Source organism: Podarcis vaucheri, assembly GCF_965113315.1.
Source record: "Podarcis vaucheri genome assembly, chromosome: 2".
Taxonomy (NCBI): Eukaryota; Metazoa; Chordata; class Lepidosauria; order Squamata; family Lacertidae; genus Podarcis; species Podarcis vaucheri.
In genome coordinates, this window is record NC_138760.1 from 122,202,069 (window position 1) to 122,227,418 (window position 25,350).

The 25,350-nt window shown below is 43.1% G+C and overlaps 1 protein-coding gene across 1 annotated transcript in view; it reads right to left on the reverse strand.

Moving 5' to 3' along the window:
* Nucleotides 1–926: 926 nt before the first annotated feature.
* LOC309524790 (uncharacterized protein) overlaps nucleotides 927–25,350 on the reverse strand; it is a 69,862-nt gene continuing 45,438 nt past the window's right edge. Inside the window, exons 2-3 of the mRNA XM_082209833.1 lie at nucleotides 8,996–9,182; nucleotides 927–3,238 (exon numbers count right to left, since the gene is read on the reverse strand). Of these exons, the coding sequence (XP_082065959.1) occupies nucleotides 1,482–3,238; nucleotides 8,996–9,095 (1,857 nt within the window). The 5' untranslated portion in view covers nucleotides 9,096–9,182 and the 3' untranslated portion in view covers nucleotides 927–1,481. The remainder of the gene's footprint in view (nucleotides 3,239–8,995; nucleotides 9,183–25,350) is intronic.

Sequence of the window (25,350 nt, forward strand, 5' to 3'; positions counted from 1 at the left end):
TCTTGGGAGGACAAAGTGATCCCCTATTTGCTGCAAAACCTGTTGGCGAAGGCTCCATTCCGCCTGGGAGGTCTGCTATGTGGTCTGCTGATAGGGATTATAGATTCCATCACATCTGAAAGTGGAGGGCCAGTCTGGCCACTCTGAGCTCCAACCTGTTTATGGATTGGCTGGCTTCTTCCTTGGATCAGGTCCCTTGGGCATACTGGTATTCTGTGTGGGCTCCCCACCCCAAGAGACTTGTGCCCATGGCTATTTGCACCTGTTAGGGTGCTGTTAGATGGCAGCCCAAGAAAGTATAAAGACAAGGGAAAGTTTCTAACAGTCCTTATTTATTTCAAACTTTATAGAGAGAAGCTGTAGAACCCAGCCTCTTGGATAATGGCATTGTCCCGAGTGAATCTCCACCCCCCCAATCTCTCCCACCTCCTCATTCGCCGCCATCAGCATCACCTGCTCTGCCACTAAGTGCTCTTTGTCTTCAAGCTCTTTGCTCTCCTACTTTTATGGCTCACTGGGTTCCCCAAGTTTGGGAAAGTGTTAAGGATAATAGTTTAATTTCCATAAACCTGCCCTTCTACATTCCTTGAATTTCATTGTCTGTCTGACCTCACTTTTTTCTTTCCACCCATGAACACATGGGTGTGTGTGTGTGTGTGTGTGTGTGTGTGTGTAGAGATAAATATAAGAAGCTTACATTCATGCTTCATGCATCTGACAAAAGGACATTTCCAAACCATCTCTGTTTTGGGGTGGGATTCAGTCACACACAGGAAAATTCAGGTTTCGTAATTAAAGCTGCTTTGGAGTTCTTGCGCAACAAACACACTTCACCAAAAGACTGGGCGCTCTGCAAGAAACAAAACGACCGGGCAGGGGGGTGGCACAGACCAACCAAACTATACAGTGGAATACATGAGAATAAATCTCTTGAAAGGGATCTTTGCTTTATTGAAATTTCATGAACCCATTACCAGCAAAAAACCATTTTGAACAACAACAAAAGTAGATTATTAGTAACTGGCCCAAAGGAATCCAAAGCAGCCATATTCACAAACTGAGGAAGTGTACGTGGGAATGATGCACTGAAGCAGGAAATCCGGATCCAGCTCTCTGTTCTGACCAATAAGCAGCATTGTGGGGAAAGTCCAGAATGCCAGATTCCAAGCTATCCAGATCAACAGTTCAAATTAAAAAAGCAAGGGTCTCCAAACAGCATGGCCCCGAAGATGGAAAACAAACACTACCAAATTCTCTTCTGCACATCCAGAGACTTGACAGTCATCGTCACTTATCAGGAACACGGGGAACCCTGAGTGGAAAACTCCATACATTTATATGGTTATCCGCCTGTGTGAATTTGCTTATGAATATTAAGGTCTCCACTCCCTCTGGAGCTCTTTCCAGATTCCATACATCTATAATTTCCCCCTGTGTGTTAGCTGATTTTTCCTAAGGTGTTCCTTTTCAATGAAGCTCTTTCAACATTCAATACGTTTAAATGGCTTCTTCCCAGTGTGAGTCCGTTGATGTTTTCTAAGAGATCCACTTCCACTGAAGCTCTTTCCACATTCAATACATTTATATGGTTTCTCCCCTGTGTGAGTTCGTTGATGTGTTCTAAGGTTTCCCCTTTCACTGAAGCTCTTTCCACAGTCAATACATTTAAATGGTTTCTCCCCTGTGTGAGTTCGTTGGTGTGTTCTAAAGTGTTGAATTCTACTGAAGCACTTTCCACAATCAATACATTTAAATGGTTTCTCCCCCGTATGAGTTTGTTGGTGTGTTCTAAGGTTTCCATACTGACTGAAGCTCTTTCCACATTCAATACATTCAAATGGTTTCTCCCCCGTATGAGTTCGTTGGTGTGTTCTAAGGTTTCCCCTTTCACTGAAGCTCTTTCCACATTCAATACATTCAAATGGTTTCTCACCCGTGTGAGTTCGTTGATGTATTCTAAAGGTTCCACTTGTACTGAAGCTCTTTCCACATTCAATACATTCAAATGGTTTCTCGCCCGTGTGAGTTCCTTGATGTATTCTAAAGGTTCCACTTCCACTGAAGCTTTTTCCACATTCAATACATTTAAATGGTTTCTCGCCCGTGTGAGTTCGTTGATGTTTTCTAAGTGCTCCACTTTCACTGAAGCTCTTTCCACATTCAATACATTCAAATTTCTCCCCTGTGTGAGTTCGTTGATGCGTTCTAAGTTTCCTACTTTCACTGAAGCTCTTTCCACATTCAATACATTTATATGGTTTCTCCCCCGTGTGAGTTCGTTGATGCATTCTAAGTGCTCCACTTTGACTGAAGCACTTTCCACATTCAATACATTTAAATGGTTTCTCGCCCGTGTGAGTTCGTTGATGTTTTCTAAGTGCTCCACTTTCACTGAAGCTCTTTCCACAATCAATACATTTAAATGGTTTCTCCCCCGTGTGAGTTCGTTGGTGTGTTCTAAGGTTTCCCCTTTCACTGAACCTCTTTCCACATTCAATACATTTAAAGGGTTTCTCGCCCGTGTGAGTTCGTTGATGTTTTCTAAGGTTTCCACGTTGAATGAAGCTCTTTCCACATTCAATACATTCAAATGATTTCTCCCCTGTGTGAGTTCGTTGATGTCTTCCAAGTGATCCACTTTGACTGAAGCTCTTTCCACATTCAATACATTTAAATGGTTTCTCCCCTGTGTGAATTTGTTGGTGTGTTCTAAGGTTTCCCCTTTCACTGAAGCTCTTTCCACATTCAATACATTTAAAGGATTTCTCCGTGTGAGTTTGTTGATGTATTCTAAGGTTTCCACGTTGAATGAAGCTCTTTCCACATTCAATACATTCAAATTTCTCCCCTGTGTGAGTTCGTTGATGCGTTCTAAGTTTCTCACTTTCACTGAAGCTCTTTCCACATTCAATACATTTATATGGTTTCTCCCCCGTGTGAGTTCGTTGATGCATTCTAAGTGCTCCACTTTGACTGAAGCACTTTCCACATTCAATACATTTAAATGGTTTCTCCCCCGTGTGAGTTCGTTGATGTCTTCTAAGTGATGCACTTTGACTGAAGCTCTTTCCACATTCAATACATTTAAATGGTTTCTCCCCTGTGTGAATTTGTTGGTGTATCCTCAGTCTTCCCCTGTGACTAAAGTACATGCCACATTCCATGCATTTAAACTGTTTCTTTGTTCTTCCTAATGAATACAAAGGCTCCATAGAATACTGGTCGTCATCTTCCTCACCTGTTTGGGAGTAGAGGTGAGAGAATCCTGTTAAGACTTTCAACAAAGACAAGAAAGGGACTGAACACATTCCAAACCCAATGTCCACATTCTGTTATTTTAACACTTTCCCCATTCTCCACTGTCCTCTCTATGTTCCAATTTATAGCAATGCAGATGAGAAAATGGCAAGAGCAACACATGATCACTCCATTCACACTAAGTAATACAGCATCATTTTATAATGCAGATCTATGGTGGAATTGACTTAATTAGACACATCTCCAATCAGAGTATCGCTAACATTTTGGGCAATAGAATGAAAGGTGTTTTAGCAGAAATAATTCATCACAATCAGTCCAGTATGTCAGATGAAGGATAACATAAGGAATATAATTGATATTATTGAATATTTGGAAGTAAGAAATGAGATAAAGCATCCTCAATGTTTATAAATGCTGAAAAGGCTTTTGATAACGTCTCATGGGTTTTCATAGAAAAAAATGAATTTTGGGAAGCATTTGGGAGAGGAATTGATGTCATTTATTCTGAGCAACAGGCCATGCTGATTGTTAACAAGGGTTAGATACAGAAAAGTGTAAGATAACGAAAGGGACAGGACAATTATGTTCCCTATCACCATTATTATTTAATTTGGTATTAGAGGCCCTGGAGAGATAAGAGCAAAGAAATTACATAATTAGAGGAATAACAGTAGGAAATAAAACATATACCGTATTTTTCTTCCTATAGGATGCACTTTTCCCCCTCCAAAAATGAAGGAGAAATGGGTGTGCATCCTATAGGGCAAATGCAGGCTTTCGCTGAAGCCTGGAGAGCGAGAGGGGTCGGTGTGCACCGACCCCTCTCGCTCTCCAGGCTTCAGGAAGCTCCCACCGGGCTCCCTAGGCTTGCGGATAGCAGCCTGTTCTGGGGTCGGGGGAAGCTCGGGCTTCCCCAGCCCCGTGCCTGGGGGGGAAAAATAATTTCCCCCCAAAAAAAAAACTAGGCGCGCCCTATAGGGCGAAAAATATGGTAAATTAAAAGCTTTTGTAGTTGACCTTGTAATCTCAAAAATACTCTACCAAAGGTGTTAGAAAAGATACAGGACTTCAGGCAGGTCATAGGCTTTAAACTAAACAAGAATAAGACTTAGGGTTTTTGGTAAAAAACCTGACGGAGTAAAACAAAAAGGAATTACAACAGAAAACAGAGTTACAGTAGCTATACATAAAAAAGTCAAATACTTAGTTTGGTTGATAGCTAAGAATATTAATATTTTTAAACACAATTTTTAGAACGTGTGGAAAGAAAGAAAAAGAGTTTTAGATCTATGGGGAAGAATGAATTTATCATTTTGGGGAAGAATCTCAGTAATAAAAAATAATGTATTGCCAAAAATGTCATTTTTATTCCAATCAGTCATGGCGATAGGCAACACAGGATGCGTTGAAAAATGGCAAAAAGACATATCTAGGTTTATCTGGCAAGGGAAGAAACCAAGGATAAAATATAAATTATTTACAGTTGTAAGAGAGAGAGGAGAGAGAGCCAGTGCGGTTTAGTGGTTAAGAGCAGTAGACTCGTAATCTGGGGAACCGGGTTCGCATCTCTGCTCCTCCACATGCAGCTGCTGGGTGACCTTGGGCTACTCACACTTCTCTGACGTCTCTCAGTCTCTCAGCCCCACTCACCTCACAGAGTGTTTGTTGTGGGGGAGGAAGGGAAAGGAGATTGTTAGCCGCTTTGAGACTCCTGAAGGTAGTGATAAAGTGGGATATCAAATCCAAACTCTTCTCTTCTTCTTTCACCCTGCTGGATTTGAAACTTTAGTATGAAGCATCCTGTATCTGCTAGAACCGGGAATTGATTACATTGGAAAACACAGGTATTTTAGATCTGGGAGGACATTTTAAAATACCTCTAGGAGGTATTTTAAATCTGGGAGGTGCATAGAGCTTTTCAGAATCATATACAGTGGTACCTCGGGTTACAGAAGCTTCAGGTTACAGACTCCACTAACCCAGAAATAGTAGCTTGGGTTAAGAACTTTGCTTCAGGATAAGAACAGAAATTGTGCTCCGGAGGCATAGCAGCAGCCGGAGCCCCATTAGCTAAAGTGGTGCTTCAGGTTAATAACAGTTTCAGATTAAGAACAGACCTCCAGAACGAATCAAGTTCTTAACCTGAGGTACCACTATAGTAAGAAAATCAATTTTTAGGGTATGGGAGAAGTATAAAAATTTGCTTGAGCAAATAAAAAATTGCTGGTGGCTTTCCCCCTTGAAGCAATATCTCTGAAAAAACGGAATATGAGAAGTAATTGGCCAATTTACAGAGAGCTGTTAACTGAAGATGAAAACCAACTGAAATTAAAAGATTTTGAAGAGATAAGGGAAGCTGTAACTGACTGGTTACAGTACCATCAACTAAACAATATATTTAAGACAGACAAAAAGAAAGGTTTTAGTTATGAGATATCACAATTTCAAAAAGAACTCTTAGGAAGTAACAACAAAAATCTGTCTAAAATGTATAACTTGCTCCTAGAATGGTAACAAAGGATGAACAAGTCAAATCAGTTATGATTAAATGGGCAAAGGACTAAGGACATAACATACAAATGGCAGATTGGGAGAGGCTTTGGAAAACAGATCTGGACTTTACAGCTTGTTGTACATTGAAATAAAACTATATGAAAATGATGTATCAGTGGTATTTGACTCCTAGCAAGTTATTTAAAATGTATAGAACAAATTCAAATACCTGCTGGAAATGTAAAGAGACGTGGGTACCTTTTACTATATGTGCAAATGATTCTTCAACATCAACTTTGATGGCCTGGTCATGTTGTGCGGATGCCTGATTATAATCTTCCAAAGCAACTACTCTACCCCAAACTTAAAAAGGGGAAACGTAATGCTGGTGGTCAACAAAAGTGGTTTAAAGACTGTCTCAAGACAAATATTAAAAAATGTAGTATAAATACCAACAACTGGGAAACGCTTGCCTGCGAGCGCTACAATTGGAGAACGTGTCATGGGCTTTGAGGACACTCAAACTCGGGTTGCAAGGGAGAAACATGCTAAGAGGAAGGCACGCTTGGCAAATCCACACTGTGATCAACTCCCACCCGGAAAACAATGTCCCCTCTGTGGAAGGTCGTGTGGATCCAGAATTGGCCTCCACAGTCACTTACGGACTCATTGTTAAAACCGCGTTTGTGGAAGATAATCTTACTCAGCTATGAGTGATTTCCAAAGAGAGGAAGAGAAAAGAAAAGAAAAGAAAAGAGATGTGGTGGTCATGTAAGATAACAAAATTATTTTGGGAAATGGTATATAATGAATTGAAAAAATGTTTAAAACAACTTTTGTTAAGAAACTAGAAGCCTTTTATTAGGAATTACAGGTACAGAGATCCCAAAAGACCAGGAAAGACTATGTATGCGACAACAGCTGCACGGATGTTATTATTCCAAAAATGGAAATATGCAACAATCTTGATTAGGGAAGAATGGCAAGTCAAACTGCTAGACTCTGCCGAAATTGCAAAATTTACCACGAGACTCTGCAGTCAAGAAGATAAGGAATTTAAAAAAGAATGGGGGAAAATTATAATTTTGCCTAAGAGATTACTGCAAGCAAATCAAAACGTTAGCTGGACTTTAAGAATCACTTGTAAAGTAAAGACGTTTATGGACAATTTAGGTAAATGAAAACTGTGGGAAATGTATCAATATTTAGTTGGCCTATATATAGAGATTTGTTAAAGGATCAAGAAGGAAAATGGAAATTAAAAGATTAGGAGGAAATAAAAGACCATTTTCAGAGTTGGTTACACTACAGACAATTACAAGAGATGTACAAGGAAGACAACAAGAAGGGATTTAGTTATACAACTTCTAGATTTCAAAGGGAAGTTATAGAAGAAGTGAAGTTGCTGAACAAAGCATATAGTATCTTGCTAGAATGGGAAATAAAAGATGAGGTGGTCAAATCAAATGGGCACAAGATATAGGACACAATATACAATTTGAGCACTGGGGAAAAGCGTGGAAAATATTTTTAAAATTTACAGACTGTTCTCTTTTGAAAGAAAACTATATGAAAATGATGTATAGATGGTATATAACACCAGTACAGATAACAAAAATGTATAAAACCAGGTTAAACACATGTTGGAAATGTAAAGAAAAAGAAGGGACTTTTTATCATATGTGGTGGGAATGTAGAGAAGTAAAAAAAAAAAAAGGGAAATGATATATAATGAATGGAAAAAAAGTTTAAATTAACATATGTTAAAAAAACCAGAAGCATTTTTGTTAGGGATTGTAGGGCAAAACCTGCCAAAAAAAATAAAGAACTTATTTATGTATGCTACAAAACGGCAAGAGTCTTGTTAGCTCAAGGATGGAAGAATGAGGAAATCCCAACGAAAGAACAATGGCAAGAAAAATTGATGAGCTATGCAGCATTTGTAGCGTTCGCACCCCGAAATTCTACAACCCAAACCTAATGTAAGTAGAGATATTATGGCCTAAGCTTTTGTGGGCTGCAGTCTGACAAAGTGGACTCTTGTCCAGGAAAGCTGGTGCCACTATAAACTTATGAGTCTCTTTGTTGGCTTTGTGTACCAAAGTTGTACCACAGTTTCTCCATGTAAGCTTATGGGTGGACAAAATTGCAGGGGTGCTCTAAATTATTATCCCTCCCACTCCCTCACTCACTTTCACACACAACCCCAGTCTGTAAGATTGGCAAGTTTACACAATTTGCTTATAATACTAGCCACCTTTGGTCTTCCTATGCCCATCCCATGTATAGAGCCTCCAGCCACAGGAATTGTGTATCATGATAATTGGTCCTTTGTCCCTAAACAAATCAAACTGGGGAGGTGCATGCATTTATTGTGTTTGGATGCTGGTAATAGAAACAATTTAAATATATGAAGAGCAAATAATTATACCTGGAGTACTGTGTCCAGTTCTGGGCACCACAGTTCAAGAAGGACACTGACAAACTGGAACATGTCCAGAGGAGGGCAACCAAAATGGTCAAAGGCCTGGAAACGATGCCTTATGAGGAATGGCTAAGGGAGCTGGACATGTTTAGCCTGGAGAAGAGGAGGTTAAGGGGTGATATGATAGCCATGTTCAAATATATAAAAGGATGTAACATAGAGGAGGGAGAAAGATTGTTTTCTGCTGCTCCAGAGAAGCGGACACAGAGCAATGGATCCAAACTACAAGAAAGAAGATTCCACCTAAACATTAGGAAGAACTTCCTGACAGTAAGAGCTGTTCGACAGTGGAATTTGCTGCCAAGGAGTGTGGTGGAGTCTCCTACTTTGGAGGCCTTTAAGCAGAGGCTTGACAACCATATGTCAGGAGTGCTCTGATGGTGTTTCCTGCTTGGCAGGGGGTTGGACTCGATGGCCCTTGTGGTCTCTTCCAACTCTATGATTCTATGATAATTACAGGAAAGCATTTCCATAGCCCTCTTCACCCATTTTTCTGGACTGGTGTGCAACATCATTATCATCAGTTAATCCCGCAGTGGAAATAAAATGAGAGATTTAAAAGCCTGGAGGAAGAAAATCTGCTCCCACTACTTTATGAAAGTGATTCCAAAAACAAAGAGCTGCTTTGGAGAAGGCCTCACCACTTCCTTCTTCCTGTCAGGAACTTCCTTCCATTTGTCTCCTCTCCATCTTTTCCTCTTTCTCCCTCCACCATCCATCTATCCCTGTCCCCATCTCCTCTTCCCTGGAACTCACTAGATTTCTCCAAGTGTCTTGGGAGGGAATGCTCAGAGGTTGTGGGGAGGGATGCGGGAGACAGCCTGACCAGGTCACCCGTCCATCTTCCTCCTTCCATCCTGGCCAGGGTTGCAGGTTCAGTCTCAGCTAGGTTTGCAGCTTCAGCTTCCTGAGGAGCGCAGAATCCAGAGCAAGTTGCAGCTTCCTGGGAGGGAGGGAAGAAGAAGAAGCCAAGGGAGTCTGAGAGCCCCTGCAGGGATTCTCCTGCCCATGGGGCTTCCGGTTCTGGTCTGCCTTAATGGAGGCAACTCCTACAACAGCGGGAGATCATTATCGAAGAAAAAACAAGTATGATTGAGGGTAATCACCATTGCAAATCCCCCCCAGGGATGGGAAAACGGGCTTCACTCACAGATTGTCTTGGTACCTGGCTCTTGCTCTGGAATGGAATGCGAGAGGCAGGGAGGCACTGAATACAAAAGCACTTTGCCTGCCGATAACTCACCTAAGCTGCCATGAAGAAGCAGAGGTATTTCTGTTCATTAGATTTTAATTTGGACTAATCTACAGAGGCGTGCTGGGAAAGGTGAGATCATGAACTACATAATCGAAAAGTTGCAAGCTCGTTAAGGTTTTAACTTGGAAAAACAACATCATTCCATGTAAAAGTCGGAGTGGGGTTGAAGCCTTTGGCTTCTTTATACTAAGTTTGATTTTTTATATTTATGATTCGGCAACTCTCCCCTGAAATACTTGTTAAAATCATGGATGTATTGGCGATGGCGGTGAAAAATGGATTGCAGATGTGGAATATAACATCAAATGGAACTGTGTGTGTAAAGAAAAAATGGGGGGGAGGGAGAGAAACTATATTTTCCAAAGGTTTATGAGACACCATTCCCTACTTTTTATCCTCAGGCTGAACTGAATAATGCTAAAGACTTCAAATTTAGTTTAATTGGATCTAACTTCTTATCGGCTGAATGGAGAAATAACAGTGGGCTGGAAGCTTGCCAAAGAAGGTTCATTACTAGCTAGCTAGCTAGCTAGCTTTCCTCTCCTTGCCAGGCTGAGAGGAAATGGTGTATACTTATTTTGATAGTATGATTTCTGCAGCTGCTGCTTAAGGTGCAAAATAATGAAGCTTGGAATGGTGCAATGGAGAACTTATAAAACAGCTGTGGAATACTAGCTCCACCCAAGACATGATGTAGAACAGCGACAACTAACAAAAGATAGGCATAATACAGGACAAGGACAGGAAGAAACATTATGGGCACAATAATAGCCACACACAAGAACAAAGAGAGTTTGAATGCTTCACCCCTAGGACTGTAAATTATTTGATGTGTTAACGCGAATAGAAGTCGTTAAAATTGCAGATGTGGTATAAGGGTTTGTTATTCTGACTTGTGTGTAATTGGAATTAGTAACAGATAGGTAGCCGTGTTGGTCTGCCATAGTCAAAATAAAAAAATTCCTTCCAGTAGCACCTTAAAAGACCAACTAAGTTAGTTCTTGGTATGAGCTTTCGTGTGCATGCACACTTCTTCAGATGCACACGAAAGCTCATACCAAGAACTAACTTAGTTGGTCTTTAAGGTGCTACTGGAAGGATTTTTTTTATTTTGGAATTAGTAAGATTTTGGAATGATGATAAAGTAAATAATCCAGCCATCAATTCACGTGGGGACCAACAAAATTGTATCATTTGGCGTCTGAACAATTGGCATTATTAATTGTATTATAATTTGGTGTTGTGTCAATGAGGCTTTTATTGGATTATTGTAATTGAAAATCTGTGTGTGTGTGCATGCATATATATATATATATATATCCCATGGGACTTAAGAGTTCATCTGCAAAGGACTGCTCTGAATACATGGGTGGCCCTTGCATGGAGAAGAAGGAAGCCGCTTGCTTGCATCAGCAGCCCCTGGGAGAGGCGGGGGATCCACCCACTGCTCCCTCTGCCCTCGCTGCCTCCTCCTCTGTCCTCCTGTCCTGCAAACACCCTTTGCTCTTGTTCCTCAGGGGAGAGAGGCAGGAAGAGCCTTCAAACCCATCCCTTTCCTCCTCTGCAGCCCAGTGAGAGGGGAAGGAGCTGCAGCACGTGGTTCACTTCAGATACACACATTGTTTACTGGGATTGTGAATGAACACGTCCTCCGCCTTCCATGCGGTGGGAGTGGGGGGGTTAAAAGTGGTGAGGAGACCCCCCCCCTCCAGTCCTTTTGGGAAACAGGAGTTTTGGTCAAGAGTAAACAACTTAGATGGCAAGTTCACAAGAGAAGCACTTTGGAGCACTGCTTGCTCATACATGTGTGTTCTGTGTGTGTTTGGACCTAGAAGACAACATACATGTTTATACCACATGATTCCTTAAAGAGGGCACTTCTTTAAATTTGAAGGGCATTTCTACAAAACGGAAGACTTCTGAAGGCAGCTCTGTACAGGGAAGTTTTTGGTGTTTTTTATTTTGTTGGAAGCCACCCAGTGTGGCTGAGGCAACCCAGTCAGATAGGCTGAGTGCAAGTATTATTATTATTATTATTATTATTATTATTATTATTATTATTCCCTCCTAAGCCCGTCCTGCTATACATGCTGGTCAGAGACTCTGTCCCAACCTCCCCCTTGAACACAACAGGGCTTCCTGTTTTTTCCTGCTATTCTTTACATTTCTATACTGCCCTTCCTCCGAAGATCACAGGGCAGCTTACAAGAGAAAAACACAGAGATGCATAACAGAGTAAGAAATAAAAAAGACAACGTCCCTTCCTCTGCAGTTGTGAAGGCCATAGATAGTTTCATGAGCCAAATGCCTGAGAGAAGAGGAATGCTTTGGCCTGGTACCTAAAGATAAGGAAGGAAGGAAGCCGGGACACTGAGGTCCTCCTGCGAGGGGTCTTCTGCTGGGGTATAAATATTAAAATTAATGCTATTATTAAGGCGATCCTGGCCAGCAATGCCCACCCCTCTCCCATCTCCCCCCTCCATCCCTGCAGCTCCCTTTGCACCAGATCCCTGCAGGAGGAAGCATCTCTCTCTCTCCCCCCCCCTTCAAGGCCCCCTTTAAGGAAACAGCTCCCTTTCCTCCCTTCTCTTCTCCCCGTCCCGGGGCTTCTCATCCTGGACCCCCTCGCAAAGCCCCTTCCCTCCTTCCCCGCCACTGGCTTTGCACTCACCCGAAATCCCGGGCAGCGGGGGCGGGAATGGGAGCCCCCGCGTGGGAGGCAGGGAGTGAGGGCGCTTAATTAGGAGGCTTGATTAGGAAGCAGCCCCCTCCTCCGCCTCCATATGACGCAGCGCTGCTTCCCGCCTCCTCCCCTCCCTCCCTCCCTCCTTTGCAAACCCCAATTTTATCTCTGCTGGTGAAGCCGGAAGTGGAGGCAACTCAGAGGAGGAAGGGGAAGTTTGTCTCCACGCTCAGCCTCTTGTCTGTTATTTGATAATTGGGGGAAGGAAAACCTTGTAGCACCCAAGCAATGGGAAGAGGAGAGAGGGAACGTGTGCATGGGGAATAGAAGCTCATTCTTTGCCCCAGCTGGACTGTGCCTGCTTTGGCTCTCAGCTCTTGCAAGAATATATCGTCCTCACTGCTTCACCAGTTTTGTTCAGATTGCATTTTGAGGAGCACGTTCAAGGGTCTTGTTATAGGAAAATCCTTGGGCTCACCTGGATTACCAAACAGAGACACCAGCCAGGAACATAGGAACAAAACAGGTGCCAGGAGGCCTGATCTTTATTTTAAAAAAACTATTGCAACAGAGTTGCAATAGTTTGCAGGGCAGCAGTTGAAGAAGGAGCAAAAAGGGTTTTCTTGTGTGTGTGTGTGTGTGTGTGTGTTTCTTTGTGGCTGATTAGCTGTTTTCCCTGTGTAAAGGTCAGAGGGGGCAGGGTTTCTGTTGAGACAGGGGATTAGCTGTGGGAGGAGCTTATCAGAGTTTTCAGGGCAGCAGTTGAAGAAGGAGCAAAAAGGGTTTTCTTGTGTGTGTGTGTTTCTTTGTGGCTGATTAGCTGTTTTCCCTGTGTAAAGGTCAGAGGGGGCAGGGTTTCTGTTGAGACAGGGGATTAGCTGTGGGAGGAGCTTATCAGAGTTTGCAGGGCAGCGTCGCGCGCCTAGTTATATCCATCTTTTATATTTAGGGGAGCTAGTCTCAAACATTTGTTGCGGGAGACCTAGGTTTTTTTTGTGGGGGAAGTTATTTGTCCTGTCTTCAAGCTTTTTATGATGGAGGACCTCTGTAGCCACCCCCAACGACACGATCTCAAGATGGAAGGGGAGGGAACAGCTGCAGTCACCTGCGATTCCTGCGCAATGTTTGCCATCTTGCCAAAGGTTGCAGGCAGCTTTACCTGCAGCAATTGCATGTTGATTGCCCTTTTAAAAGACAAAGTCCAGCAACTGGAGGAACGTGTAGCTACGCTCCAAAGAATTAGAGAGCTGGAGCTCTTCTTGGAAGCAACAGAGCACACCGTTCCCACCAAGGAGGAGACAGGGGACTCCCCTGAGAAGGAGGCTAGTTCACCAACACAGGAGCCAGATATATGGAGAAACGTGACTCAAAGAAGTAGGAGGCCCAGGGTTCACTCTGATTGTTTAGAAATACACAATCGCTTTGAGGTCCTCTCCCCTAGCATGGAAGACGGAGAGCAGACTCCATTTGAGGATCTCTCCCTCATTACAGTCGATCAGGTATATGAAGACGAGCAGCAAAGTCAGTCCTCAGGGAATGTGCAGGCGACCTTGGAACGGACAGCTCATGGAAGAACCCCGACCAAACCCAAGAGGAGGCATGTAGTGGTGATAGGGGATTCCCTACTGAGGGGAACAGAAGCAGTGATCTGTGGGCCTGACAAGATGTCTCGGGAAGTGTGCTGTCTCCCTGGGGCTAAGATCCAAGATGTAACTGAACGACTGCAAGGAATCATAAAACCCACTGACAATTACCCCTTCCTCTTGGTTCATGTGGGAACCAATGACACTGCAAGCAATAGCCTCCAGAAGATCAAAAGAGACTACGAGGCTCTCGGCAGGAAATTGAAGAAACTAAATGCACAAATTGTCATCTCGTCTGTCCTCCCAGTTGAACGACGTGGCCCAGGGAGAGAGGGGGAAATAGTGGAAGTGAACAGCTGGCTTCGCAAATGGTGTAAACAGGAACGGTTTGGATTCTTAGATCACGGACTGCAGTTTCTTGAAGATGGACTTCTGGCAAGTGATGGGCTGCACCTCACAACGGTTGGGAGAAATGTTTTTGCCAAAAATCTCAGAAACCTCATCAGGAGGGCTTTAAACTGACTAATGTGGGGGAGGGAGACAGTGCTCCTGAAGGTAGGAGTCTATCAATTAATGAAGATGATCATCCAGATGTCATAGACCAAATGGAGCAAACAGCACGCGGACCTAGTGGTGGGAGGAAAAAATCCTTAAATAAGAGACACGGGGGAATGATTAATGGACTTCAATGTCTGTACACTAATGCGCAAAGCATGGGAAATAAACAAGATGAGCTTGAGCTCTTGGTACAGCAAACTAAATATGACATAATAGGCATCACTGAAACCTGGTGGGATAAGTCCCACGATTGGAATGTAATAATGGGGGGATACAATCTATTTCAGAGAAACAGACCAGACAAGAAAGGAGGAGGAGTGGCATTATATGTCAGGGATGTGTATACCTGTGAAGAGATCCAAGATTTAGAACCTCAAAGCCAAAGTGAGATCATTTGGGTCAAAATTAAGGGAGAGAAGAATAACAGAGACCTCATTGTGGGAGTTTACTATAGATCCCCAAGCCAAACGGAGGACATAGATGATGCCTTCCTGGAACAGATGGCCAAGCATGCAAAAGGAAGGGAGATATTAGTAATGGGGGACTTCAATTACCCGGATATTTGTTGGACGTCAAACTCAGCCAAGAGCATAAGGTCAAACAGATTCCTCACTGGCCTTGCAGACAACTTCATTGTCCAGAAAGTGGGAGAAGCAACAAGAGGAACAGCCATTTTAGATCTGGTCCTAACCAATGTCGATGACCTGGTTAGTGGGGTAGATGTGGAAGGATCATTAGGCGCGAGTGATCATGCTCTTCTGAAGTTTACTATACAGCGGAAAGGAGCAGCCAAGCATACTAGGACTCAATTTCTTGACTTTAAGAAAGCCGACTTCATAAAACTTAGGGAAGTGCTGGGTGAGATCCCATGGACAGCAATACTAAAAGGAAAGGGAGTTCATGATGGCTGGGAGTTTGTTAAGAGGGAGATAGTAAAAGCACAACGTCAGGCAATACCAATGAGACGGAAACATGGAAGGTGCCTAAAGAAGCCAGGGTGGCTATCTAAAGAACTTTTAACTGAATTAAGATTAAAAAAGGATGTGTACAAAAAATGGAAAAGGGGGGAAACCACCAAAGAGGAATTCAAACAAATAGCCAGCACGTGTAGACACAAAGTCAGAAATGCTAAAGCACAGAATGAACTCAGGCTTGCTATAGAGGTTAAAAGCAACAAAAAAGGCTTCTATGGGTATGTTCGTAGCAAAAGGAAGAACAAAGAAACAGTGGGGTCACTCAGAGGAGAAGATGGTGAAATGCAAACAGGGGACACAGAAAGGGCTGAACTCCTCAATGCCTTCTTTGCCTCAGTCTTCTCCGATAAAGAAAACAATGCCCGACCTGAAGAATTTGGAGCAAATGATTCTGCAAAGGAAACACAGCCCAGAATAACTAAGGAGATAGTACAAGAATATTTGGCTAGTTTAGATGTATTCAAGTCTCCAGGGCCAGATGAACTGCATCCAAGAGTATTAAAAGAACTGGCAGATGTGATCTCAGAACCACTGGCAGTCATCTTTGAGAATTCCTGGAGAACAGGCGAAGTCCCGGCAGACTGGAGGAGGGCGAATGTTGTCCCTATTTTCAAAAAGGGGAAAAGAGAGGACCCAAATAATTACCGCCCAGTCAGTCTGACATCAATAGCAGGGAAGATTCTAGAGCAGATCATTAAGCAAACAGTCTGTGAGCACCTAGAAAGGAATGCTGTGATCACCAATAGTCAGCATGGATTTCTGAAAAATAAGTCATGTCAGACTAACCTGATCTCGTTTTTTGACAGAATTACAAGCCTGGTAGATGAAGGGAACGCAGTGGATGTAGCCTACCTTGATTTCAGCAAGGCATTTGACAAGGTGCCCCATGATATTCTTGTAAAGAAGCTGGTAAAATGTGGTCTTGACTATGCTACCACTCAGTGGATTTGTAACTGGCTGACTGACCGAACCCAAAGGGTGCTCATCAATGGTTCCTCTTCATCCTGGAGAAGAGTGACTAGTGGGGTGCCACAGGGTTCTGTCTTGGGCCCGGTCTTATTCAACATCTTTATCAACGACTTGGATGATGGACTCAAGGGCATCCTGATCAAATTTGCAGATGACACCAAACTGGGAGGGGTGGCTAACACCCCAGAGGACAGAATCACACTTCAAAACGACCTTGACAGATTAGAGAACTGGGCCAAAACAAACAAGATGAATTTTAACAGGGAGAAATGTAAAGTATTGCACTTGGGCAAAAAAAATGAGAGGCACAAATACAAGATGGGTGACACCTGGCTTGAGAGCAGTACATGTGAAAAGGATCTAGGAGTCTTGGTTGACCACAAACTTGACATGAGCCAACAGTGTGACGTGGCAGCTAAAAAAGCCAATGCAATTCTGGGCTGCATCAATAGGAGTATAGCATCTAGATCAAGGGAAGTAATAGTGCCACTGTATTCTGCTCTGGTCAGACCACACCTGGAGTACTGTGTCCAGTTCTGGGCACCACAATTCAAGAAGGACACTGACAAACTGGAACGTGTCCAGAGGAGGGCAACCAAAATGGTCAAAGGCCTGGAAACGATGCCTTATGAGGAACGGCTAAGGGAGCTGGGCATGTTTAGCCTGGAGAAGAGGAGGTTAAGGGGTGATATGATAGCCATGTTCAAATATATAAAAGGATGTCACATAGAGGAGGGAGAAAGGTTGTTTTCTGCTGCTCCAGAGAAGCGGACACGGAGCAATGGATCCAAACTACAAGAAAGAAGATTCCACCTAAACATTAGGAAGAACTTCCTGACAGTAAGAGCTGTTCGACAGTGGAATTTGCTGCCAAGGAGTGTGGTGGAGTCTCCTACTTTGGAGGTCTTTAAGCAGAGGCTTGACAACCATATGTCAGGAGTGCTCTGATGGTGTTTCCTGCTTGGCAGGGGGTTGGACTCGATGGCCCTTGTGGTCTCTTCCAACTCTATGATTCTATGATTCTATGATTCTATGATTCTAGGACCTCCGCCCACCACCAGGAAGGAAGCCCAGAACAAAGGATGGCTCCCACTCTGATCAGTTTTACAGAGATACCCACAACACCCCTAAAATTACATCAAGTGATGCAAAAGAGGTATTTACATGTCCCTGTTTCCCAGCCAAGTTAATCACACCCTTTTGTCTTGATCTGGGTTTGCTATTGTTTCTGGAATGGCTTACCTGTCCCGCACTCAGGTATCAGGATGCCAGAGATTATTACTCAGGCAGAGGGGCTGCTGAGTACATGGCCTCACACTTTAGGGATTATGGCTGCCCTCACTCATGTCCCAAGCTCCTCCCTTGGCAGCCATTTCCTTCCTGAACAGAACAACGTTGGAATGGTGTAAATCCAACACTCAAGTGATTCTATATGAATTTCTGAAGTTTTCCCAGTGAGCCAGGACATAGATACAGTGGTACCTCAGGTTACATACGCTTCAGGTTACATACGCTTCAGGTTACATACACTTCAGGTTACAGACTCCGCTAACCCAGAAATAGTACCTCGGGTTAAGAACTTGGCTTCAGGATGAGAACAGAAATTGCGGTGTGGCGGCAGCAGGAGGCCCCATTAGCTAAAGTGGTGCTTCAGGTTAAGAACAGTTTCAGGTTAAGAACAGTTTCAGGTTAAGAACGAACCTCTGGAACGAATTAACACTTAACTCGAGGTACCACTGTACATTTATCAGTGAATTGTTATGTGCAGCACAGTTCCTTTTGAATGGTTAGGAAAAACTGTAATGATGTATTTTGTGGGGACATTTGCAGAAGTGATTGTGTTGATTTTGGTAGTCGGTGTGTTTGTGTATGATGTCTGCTGAAGGGGCAACCCCCCCCCAATCTCCTGGACAGAAGTCTCCCTGTTTATATTATAGGGAGGGAACACTATCTCTGGCTTATTGCACATTCATTACACACAGTGTCTTTTGCAGTGTCCTGTATTCTCCTCACAGACACAGAGACACAGGAACATTGAACAGGGACTTGCAGCAGCTGCCGGACAGACTACCGGCCAAAGAATTCCTCACATGCAACCCCTCCCATGAATCTTTTGGGGGGAACCATGTACTTTCAATACGTGCTGAATTTACACTACAGATGTAAAATAAATATTCTTCATGGGAAGTACTGAGAAAAAGTGGAGGGAAATTTTAATTTGTAAGGACAGAGGGGGAGTTCTTTGCTTCATTTTCTGTCGTGAAAAATAAAGCAATAAATTTAAAAAGCAACCCCTTTTTTCAGTGCTTGCTTTTAAAGCAATAAAGGTGCAGGTACTCACCATGGAATTGTTATAGTAAGTGCCATACTAAAGCCTTATTTCGCCAGGGAATCGTTTTTCCCGCGTCCCCAGGACCAAAGAAAGAGTAAAATAACACCAGGAAAGTTTCTTCTTTGGAGAAAAGGGTTTTATCTGTGCACAGAGACAGCCAGCAGAATATAGTTTCTGAAATATGACTGCAAAGTAATACACATCAGCAAACTTTCTTATACCTGAAAGCATTCACCCACCTCTCAAGACCTCCCCCAAAACTTCCCCAATCAGCTGGCAAGTTTTCACTTATTCCCTTTTAGGGCATATCTATATTGCTTGCTAAGCACTTCCTCCTCTTACCCCTGTACGTGTGCCTTTTCTGCTTGCTTAGCAGTCCCTCCCCTCTCCTTCGTACACGTGTCTTTTTTGCTAGCTAAGCAGCCCCTTGTACGTGTCTTTTTTTATCTTGCATTACTGAAGCAAGAAGCGCAAGGCAGGAAATGGCCCCATAGCCTGTCTGGTCAAAATTTAGCTTGCAACTGTGGGTCTAGCTGGCTGCTTAACCACAATTTGCAGAAGTAAATTTTGCAGAAACTCACTATGTGCAGAAAATATGAAGATTAACCCTTCAATACTTTGAACAGTTGGGGAATGTTGTGGATGTTGGAGTACTCACAGAAAAAAGCCCCACTTTTTTTTTTAAGCACCATAATTGCACGGTGGGTGGAAGACGATTGGCTCTGTCCAGTAATACCTGTATACAGCTGTTATAATAAAAATACTGCTCCCTTTACCTTAAGGGAAAGGGACCCCTGACCGTTAGGTCCAGTTGTGACCGACTGGAGTTGCGGCGCTCATCTTGCTTTACTGGCCGAGGGAGCTGGCGTACAGCTTCTGGGTCATGTGGCCAGCATGACTAAGCCGCTTCTGGTGAACCAGAGCAGGGCACGGAAACGCTGATTACCTTCCCGCCAGAGCGGTACCTATTTATCTACTTGCGCTGGCGTGCTTTCAAACTGCTAGGTTGTCAGAAGCAGGGACCGAGCAACGGGAGCTCACCCCGTCGTGGGGATTTGAACTGCCGACCTTCTTTTTTTGAAAATAATATTTATTACTTTTCCAACAATTTAAACACAACACTACAAAAAAAGAACAATACAATACAAAAACACTACATAACACTGACACATTAAACTAACATAACCAAACAAAAACAGTTTAAAACACATCAAACAATTTCAGTATCTTATCTTTCATTCACTTATTTCAACGACCTCCTCATACCTCCCTTTTTGTATTCCACTTCTGTTAATTGTTTCAGCAATTCCTTTCCATCTTCCTCTGTTTTCTATCCTATAATTATCTTAACACATTCTAACCTTATTTTTTCCTTTAATATTCTATTAATCTATTTATACTTAATTCCTTATAACATTTCTACTAAAGCCATATAACTTCATTCCAACATACTTCTAACATTCATTAATTTTACAGTATTTCTGTAAATAGTCTTTAAACTTTTTCCAGTCTTCTTCCACCGAATCTTCTCCCTGGTCTCGGATTCTGCCAGTCATTTCCGCCAGTTCCATATAGTCCATCAACTTCATCTGCCATTCTGAACTGCCGACCTTCTGATCGGCAAGTCCTAGGCTCTGTGATTTAACCCATAGCGCCACCCGCGTCCCCTTTCCCTTATGGGGTATCTAAAAGCCCATATAGAGTCCTTAAGTACAGTGGTGCCCCACAAGACAAACGCCTCGCAAGACGAAAAACTTGCTAGACGAAAGAGTTTTCCGTTTTTTGAGTCGTTCCGCAAGACGAATTTCCCTATGGGCTTGCTTCGCAAGACGAAACGTCTTGTGAGTTCTTGCGAGTTTGTTTCCTTTTTCTTAAAGCCGCTAAGCCGTTAATAGCCGCTAAGCTGCTAAGCCGTTAATAGCTGCTAAGCCGCTAATAGCTGCTAATAGCCGTGCTTCGCAAGACGAAAAAACCGCAAGACGAAGAGACTCGCAGAACGGATTAATTTCGTCTTGCGAGGCACCACTGTAGGTTCTCTATCAGTAGGAGAAAATAACAAAGGCTGTTATGAGAATTATAAGGTCTTAGATATAAAATAAATGCTCGTAAATGTACCAGGCAAACACATACATAAATATATATAACAGACATTTAATTCCAGCAAGCTGGTCTACGACCGTAATAATAAATTATTATTATTATTATTCTTAAAAACAGAGGCCAACCAGAGAATATTGAGAAGCAAAGCAGCTAGTAAGCATGATCTTTATTTAACTGTTGTAACAGGGTCCCCCACTCCCCACATGCAGGGAGGGAGGAGAGGAACCTAGAACAATGGTGTGCAAGCTGTTATGTAGACATTTGAAAATTGCCTCCTCTGTAGCTCAAGACCACCCCCCAAAACATCATACATACATCACAGAAGGGGTGGTCTACAACAGAAAACTTGTCTGCCAGGATATCTGATAATGGTCACTGATTGCTTTTACCTGGGCATCCTGGCCATTTTTTGTGACAGTTAATACTTTAGTTCCTGAATCCAGGTCACAGGCTCACCCTGTTCATACACAGATACGCTCTTAAGACAGGATTTGTGAGCAAAGAGACAATGGGGAGGCTTTCCCATTTCCTTCCTCCTTGCAGAGAAACATTTGAAGTCAATTTGGAAGAGACAAAATGGTTTCAGGATTGTTCTCCTGTACTATTTCAGACACTTCATTTATGTACTTATGTATGTGTTTGGCCTTGTAAATTTATGAACATATTACATAGAGATATAGATATAGATATAGATATAGATATAGATATATAGAGATAGAGATATAGATATAGATAAAGATATGACCTTAGAATTCCTATAACACAACCATGTACACAAGAACTCTGTAGCAATGATGCCACAAGCACATGGGGTCTCCCAGGGATTTTCCCCAGAGGGAGTCAATTGCTCTGTAAAAAAAAGGAATCTGTCACCAAGATCAGGTAAAACCACAAGTTGTTTTCAAAACACCGCTGCACAGCCAACTTCCCAGCTCTTGCTATAAAGAGGGAGGGCCCTGCTCTGTTTACAGCATAGATACTTTATACCCTAAGCCTGTCCGAATTTCCCTCCTCCAAATTGTCCCCGCCATTTCTGGACCTAGATCCTTGGACTCCAGCTCCCATGAGTCCCAGCCAGCGTGGCCAACGGCTAAAGAAGACGTGAGTTGCAATTTGACATCAATCTGGAGGGGCCACAGGTTACCCAACAGGTCCGTTTTCAGCGCCTTGACCTTCTCCAGGCGCAGCTGCCCTTGGAACTCCCTTGTACTGGATGTGCTTCGTCCTGTGGTGCCTCTGCAGGTGGGCCTTCTTCAGGACGGAGAGGGCCTCACAACAAATGAGGCACACGGGCATGCCTTTCAGCTCCACAAAGAATTTGTCGTGTGTCCATCTTTTTTGAAAATGCGGCACTCCAAATCGATCTTCCTCTTCTTGTGTGACGGCATTGCAACCAAATGATCTAACAACACAGGAACAGGTGGAGCGGTTAACTGGATTTCTTCCAGGGTGACGGGAGTGATAATATAATTATTATCAAGACCGATCAAAAGAAAATACTGGAAACGAAGGCTCCACAACCACCATCTTGTGCTTCAGTCCCCTTCAGCCTTATTAATGGGAGAGGAAGTCCTGCCTTCCATGGTAGGATTAAAAACTCATATATCTATCAGTTAATTGCTAAATGTCTCCTTAAACCTAGGCTACGGTCGCCACAATGGAATGTTGAAGTGCCGTTTCTTATTTTTGGCAATGAAATTATCATTATCATTATTTATTTCATTTCTATACCGCTTTATATTTTAAAGAAAAAGCCTCAAAGCGCTTCACAACACATCAAATAAAACAAATAAAAAAATAAAAACCAATTCAAGCTTCAAGGAAAATATTTCAGATCCTTCTTCTCCCCCTCTTCTCGTGTGGGTTCTCCCGTGTGTCAGGAGAGAGGGGCTACCTGGCTGAAGCTCTAACTGCAGTCAGGGCAATGGGAAGGTTTCTCTCACCTGTGTGGGTTCTGACCCCCAAGCTCTTCCTGCACTCAGAGCACCTGCATGGCTTCTTCCCCATGTGGATCCTTTTGTGTGAAGTGAGCAACGATTTCCAGCCAAAGCTCTTCCTGCCCTCGGAGCACCAGTACAGCTTCTCTCCTGGGAAAGCCCCCTTGCACACAGTGAGCTCCTCAAGGCTTTCCCACACAGGCTGCAGTGATTGGGGTCAGGGCCATAGTTAGGGGACAGCGAGGAAAGCCCCCACTAGGGGCGTAGGTGAGGAGGGTCCCCCAAAAACAGCTAAAAAATATGTCAGTAATATGTCTATAAATAAAAATTTCGATGATCGTCTGATAAGAAAAAGTTTTAAATAGAGGGTATTTATATTTTACCCGGGGGCCCTGCAACACAGCCGCTCGGAACAGAAAAGGGATTAGGGTGTGGAGGGGTGTGTCGCCCAGAAGAGAAGTGGCTCTGGCCCAGCAGAAGCCCACCCTCCCCTCCCTCTCGGCAGCCTGACCAAGAGGGCAAGTTGAGCTTGGGGGCAGTGCGCAACGTGAGGGAAGGCAAGAGGGTTCCTGTGTCTCTCTCTGTGTGTGAGTGGGTATCCAAGCGGAGGGATGGTGGAGGGAGCCAGCCCTGGGCCTCAGAGGTTCCTTTCATTAGTGGAATGAGTGGGTTGCCGGTTCTGCCGCTGCTGCCGCCATCACAACACATGAAGGCAGCAAAGGCAGTGGCTGGCAGCTGTCCGGGCCTGGCTCAGCACAACCGCTGACCTCCTTGTCAGCCTACCACCCTGCATGGGCAGGTCCGTGGGGGGTGTATATGAGACCCAGACAAGGGGGGCAGAGGGACGCTGCTTGGGGCGTTTCCCAGAGGCCCCCCTTTTTAAAAATATTTTTTCTTTATTTTTTTTACAAAATAAATTTCACAATAACCACATTTAAATTTCAAAATGAAAAAAGATTCTTCTTTGATGGATAACTTACCTAATGGACAATTCTCTTTGTTCCAGGGGATAGCCTTCTACCATGGTTAACAGATCCAGAATTAAATCCCTCACGAAGAATCAAACGTTTCTTCTCAGTACCACTACCACCTCACATTCTCAAAACCGCATCACGGGATCATTAGAATACATCTCTCATGTGGATAGAATAATTAGAATAATACGCAAACATTGGCATGTATTCTGGAACATACCAGGGTGTAATGAGTTTCCTCTGACAGGCCTGAGGCAGACCAAATCCATTAAAGCTATGTTAGTAGATACAGACATAAATTCTGAAAAAATCATTCCTCGCACCATTAGCACTTCCGGCCCCACTGGACATCATAGATGCGGTAGATGCTCATCTTGCCCATTTGCCTTACAGATGAAAGAAATTTAGGATGAGAAAACGAACTTCAGATTATTATTCGTCATTTTAGTACCTGTCAAACCACGGACGTAGTCTACCTGATTCAATGTCCTTGTAATTTATTGTATATAGGCTCTACCACTTGAGCTGTGGGGGTTCACATTGGTGAACACCAATCACGTATTCGTAATGCTAATTTGGAGGCACCTCTGGTAGAACATCTTGTTTCTCACAAACATTCAGATACGGATCTATTATTTACAGTTTTATGGGTGAATCAGAAGGCAATTAGCATCAGAAAATATTATGAGCGATAGTTACGGCAGCAAGTAACACAATTTATTTTCATGTTTAAAACCATTTATCCAGGGGGGTCTCAACTCTTGAGTTAGACCTTAATTGTTTCATTCAATTATTTGTATTTTGTCTGTAACTTTACACTGCTCCTTTAATCCCAACCTCCTTGTATTAGTATTGTTACTTTGCACTGTACCTTTAAACTCAACCTCCTTGTTATTAGCACCACCTGGAGTTGGCTTTATATGTTTTTCAAAAAACATTGTTAGTAGCAGTGACTATATTATTACATGAGCACTATTCCATAGGATTTGATATTTTCATTTACATACAGTGGTGCCTCGCAAGACGAAAAGAATCCGTTCCGCGATTCTCTTCGTCTAGCGGTTTTTTCGTCTTGCGAAGCAAGCCCATTGACAGCCTAGTGGATTAGCGCTACAGCGGTCTAGCGGCTTTCCGTGATCAGCTGTTAAGCGGGGTTTTCAGCGGAACAGCTGATAGGCGGCTTAGGAAAAGGGGGGGAGCGAAAAAAACCTGCGGGGACGCGCAAGATTTTTTCGTCTTGCGAAGCAACCCCATAGGGAAATTCGTTTTGCGAAGCGCCTCCAAAACGGAAAACCCTTTCGTCTAGCGGGTTTTCTGTCTTGCGAGGCGTTCGTCTTGCGGGGCACCACTGTACATTCATTTAAAATAAGATGGGGTATGTACTCTTTTTCATTACTGTTTGTATTCTAGTTTATAATTTTTGTAAAGTGGTATGTAATGCAGGTCATCGTCTGCAAAATTTTAGTTTCAGTTTATGAAGCAATTCTATATCCTCCCACCACGCTGACGAAGAATTCTACAAAACAGTAGTCAATATCCGGAATCACTGTTCAGTGTTGGACATCATATTTGCTGAATACACAAAGCTTCACAGCTTGTCTTTCATCCTACAAAGTCTGGTACCTCACTTCATTTAAAGATTTCCAGAGACTTTGAGACTAAAGATTTCGTTTTGTACTTGTTATGGTTTGAAGGAATTCTGTAAAGCTTGTCCATTGCGTATATATATGGTCATCGTGCTGCCTC